Raw genomic sequence first — 3,994 nt, forward strand, 5'->3', positions numbered from 1 at the left:
AATGGCAGTGAAAACAGTCTTATAGGTTTGGAGTTTCACATAGATAAGTACATTTCACGGTTAATTGTTGAGCTGTGAGACAACTGACCAGGCTACCCAAGTGACTCAGTGGTAAAGAATCCACCTGCCAGTGTAGGAGATGAGGGAAATTCCTGTTTGATCCCTGAGTCAGGAAGATCCCCTGGAGAAGGAAATGGCACCACTCTCAGTATTCTGGCCTAGAAAATCCCATGGACAGAGGAGACTGGCCAGCTACAGTCCATGGGGTTGCAAAACATCAGACACAACTGAGCGATTGGGCAGGCAACTGAGACAACTAACCATTTAAAACTGAAGAACAGTTCATTATTTTGTAACAATTCAGTTTTTAAATGTAGACATTTCAGTTAAAACATGAATTGTATTTATAACTCAATGCAAATCCAACAGTTGTATTTGGAGTTAAATTATTTTAACAAATTTATTTAATGAAAAAACAAAAAATAAATAAACATGGATTACAATTAGTACTCCCTTTTCACTCTCTCCTTTATACCTCCTTTTCTTTTTCTTTTTTTTTTTAATATCTTATTTGTTTATTTGCGCTGCTCTGGGTCTTTGTTGCTGCGTGTGGGCTTTCTCTAGTTGCAGCGAGCAGGGGCTACTCCTCACTGTGGGGCATGGACTTCTCATTGCAGTGGCTTTTCTTATTGCAGGGCACAAGCTCGAGGTGCACGGTCTTCAGTCATGGCAGCACATGAGTTCAGAAGTTGTGGCACACAGGCTTAGCTTCTCAGAGACAAATGTGATCTTCTCAGATCAGAAATCAAAGCCACATTCCCTGCATTGGCAGGCATATTCTTAACCACTGGACCAAGGAAAGTCTTTCTTTTTCTTTTTCTTCATAACACATGTAACTATATGATATGTTTTATGATTTTTACTTGCTTATGCTTTTTCTCCATAATTGAATTTTAGGAGCTTTTGTTTTCAAGCACCCCTACATGCCCTGCATAGGTGGTACCTGGAATATTGTAGAAATTCAATTTGTGTTTTTCAAATGCATAAAAGAATTTCTCTTTAAACAATCAGTAAAGATTATTGCTTTTTATTTTTTTATTGCTTTATTGTTTTTTATTGTTGGGGGTTGGAAATGAGAGTAAGAGAAGTTTGCTAATTATAGATGACATTGGGGATTCTCTAAAGGGGACCAAAGCCATCAACAAAATATTGAAATTAGTTTCTTGTTGGAAAAATATAGAGGAATTATATTTCAACAATGTGATAACAGCCTTTTGCAAGAAATGCAGTCATGTTATTGTCTCCTTTCCTGATAGTCACTTCCACAAAATGGAACCAAGGAACATAACAGGAGTTTCACAATTTCTTCTTATGGGATTTTCAGAAGAACCAGAATTGCAGCCCCTCATCTTTGGGCTTTTCCTCTCCATGTACCTGATCTCTGTGACTGGAAACCTGCTCATCATCCTGGCTGTCAGCTCAGACCCCCACCTCCACACCCCCATGTACTTCTTCCTCTCTAACCTGTCCTTTGTAGACATCTGCTTCACCTCCACGACCATCCCAAAGATGCTGGTGAATATACAGACACAGAGCAAAGTTATAACGTATGAAGGCTGCATCACTCAGATGCAGTTTTTCACACTCTTTATAGGATTGGACTTCTTCCTCCTGACGGTGATGGCCTATGACCGCTTCCTGGCCATCAGCCACCCCCTGCACTACATGGTCATCATGAGCCCCCGGCTCTGTGGACTGCTGGCGCTGGTGTCCTGGGTCATGAGTGCCCTGCATTCCTTGTTAGAAAGCTTAATGGTATTACAGTTGCCATTCTGCCAAGTCTTAGAAATCCCCCACTTTTTCTGTGAACTCAATCAGATGATCCAGCTTGCCTGTTCTGACATGTATCTCAGTAAAGCTGTGATATATATTGTAGCTGTGCTGCTGGGAGGTGCTCCTTTTGCTGGCATCTTTTACTCTTACTCTAAGATAGTGTCCTCCATACACAGAATCTCATCAGCTCAGGGGAAGTATAAGGCATTTTCCACCTGTGCATCTCACCTCTCCGTGGTCTCCTTATTTTATTGTACTGGCATAGGAGTGTACCTCAGCTCTGCTGCTTCCCACAGCTCACACTCAAGCTCAACAGCCTCAGTGATGTACACTGTGGTCACACCCATGCTGAACCCTTTCATCTATAGTCTGAGAAATAACGAGTTAAAGAGGAGTCTGAAAATACTCTTCGGGAAGGAAACTATTAAAGAGTCTATTGTCCTAGGGCTTAAGAAGTGCCCATGATAGTAGAGTTCAAAGCCTGAGCCCAATGTTGTTAGTCTTTGATCAGATTGTGGAATTAGAACATGCCTCTTCTGTTTTTATTCAAATCTCTGCTTTGGTTTTGACTCTATACAATTTACGTAACTCGCTCTTAGTTTTACAATATCTCTGATACCTAAAAGTTTTTTCCTTTGTCAGTTTCATACTCTCCCAATTTTGTTACCAAACTTGGGTTTGGAATATTTGAAAGTTCCCATTTATCTCAAGGGACTACGTTAATTTCCTATGAATAATTTCTTCTCAAATACAATATATCATTTTGTGTATTTTTTTCTTCATTTGATTAAAAAAGAAGTAGTCATGAACTGTACTGTGTGTGCTCAGCTGCTCAGTCATGTCCAACTCTGCATCCCATGGACTGTAGCCCACCAGGCTCCTCTGTCCATAGAATTTTCCAGGCAGAACACTAGAGCAGGTTGCCATTTCCTACTCCAGGGGATCTTCCCTACTCCTTTGGTAAAAAAAAAAAAATTACTCTTGATAATCACAGCTATTTATAAGTTTATAATAGATGCTGGGAAAGGTTGGGGGAGGGAAGAGAAGGGGACGACCGAGAATGAGATGGCTGGATGGCATCGCCGACTCTGTGGACATGAGTTGGAGTGAACTCCGGGAGTTGGTGATGGACAGGGAGGCCTGGCATGCTGTGATTCATGGGGTCGCAAAGAGTCGGACACGACTGAGCGACTGAACTGAACTGAACTGAACTGAATAGAGGAAAATCTGAGATCACTATTTTTCACTTTTGTGAATGGCATTTCTTTGCCTATCACTACCTTAATTGCTTTTATGATAACCCAAACTTTAGCATACTGGTTGTCATCACTGATTATATGATATTTTTCTGCTCTTCACAATCTTATTCTGCTGTACCACCTGTGTCCACTGTGTCTTCCATACTTGCTGGCAAAAACTGATGTTAAACTAAATGTCTTCAAGTACAATCTACACAAAAAGATAAGTATGAAAAAGTACACCAGACTCCTTTGTCCATGGAATTCTTCTCCAGGCAAGAATACTAAAATGGATTGCCATTCCCTTCTTCAGGGTATCTTTCAGACCCAGGAATCAAACCCAGATCTCTGGTACTGTAGGCAAATTCTTTACCATCTGAGCCACCAGGGAAGCTCTCTATGAAGAGTTGACACTAAGTATAATGAAGCAAAACATCAAATCATACATTTCAGTTCAGTTCAGTTCAGTCGCTCAGTCATGTCCGACTCTTTGCAACCCCATGAATCACAGCACGCCAGGCCTCCCTGTCTATCACCAACTCCCGGAGTTCACTCAAACTCATGTCCATCGAGTCGGTGATGTCATCCAGCCATCTCATTCTCTGTCGTCCCCTTCTCCTCCCACCCCCAATCCTTCCCAGCATCAGAGTCTTTTCCAGTGAGTCAATTTGTCACATGAGGTGGCCAAAGTATTGGAGTTTCAGCTTTAGCATCAGTCCTTCCAATGAATACCCAGGACTGATCTCCCTGAGAATGCACTGGTTGGATCTCCTTGCAGTCCAAGGGACTCTCAAGAGTCTTCTCCAGCACCACAGTTCAAAAGCATCAATTCTTCGGTGATCAGCTTTCTTTACAGTCCAACTCTCACATCCATACATGACCACTGGAAACTACTATGCAATTAAAGTCTTTTCTGCCAGTTC

The 3,994-nt window shown here is 41.6% G+C and overlaps 1 protein-coding gene across 1 annotated transcript; it reads left to right on the forward strand.

The window, feature by feature from the left end:
- Positions 1–1,299: 1,299 nt before the first annotated feature.
- Positions 1,300–2,298, forward strand: LOC129558335 (olfactory receptor-like protein OLF4). The gene has a single exon (XM_055429420.2). It carries the CDS (start codon positions 1,330–1,332, stop codon positions 2,296–2,298), a length of 969 nt encoding a protein of 322 aa, XP_055285395.2. The 5' UTR covers positions 1,300–1,329.
- Positions 2,299–3,994: the final 1,696 nt, after the last annotated feature.

This window comes from Moschus berezovskii, chromosome 8 (genome assembly GCF_049115385.1).
Source record: "Moschus berezovskii isolate FMDL1 chromosome 8, NW_MosBer_1.0, whole genome shotgun sequence".
NCBI classification, from domain to species: Eukaryota; Metazoa; Chordata; class Mammalia; order Artiodactyla; family Moschidae; genus Moschus; species Moschus berezovskii.

What these genes read in the sequence shown, in the direction of transcription:
- LOC129558335 (XM_055429420.2), top strand. Translation starts at nt 1,330, where the DNA reads ATGGAACCAAGGAACATAACAGGAGTTTCACAATTTCTTCTTATGGGA.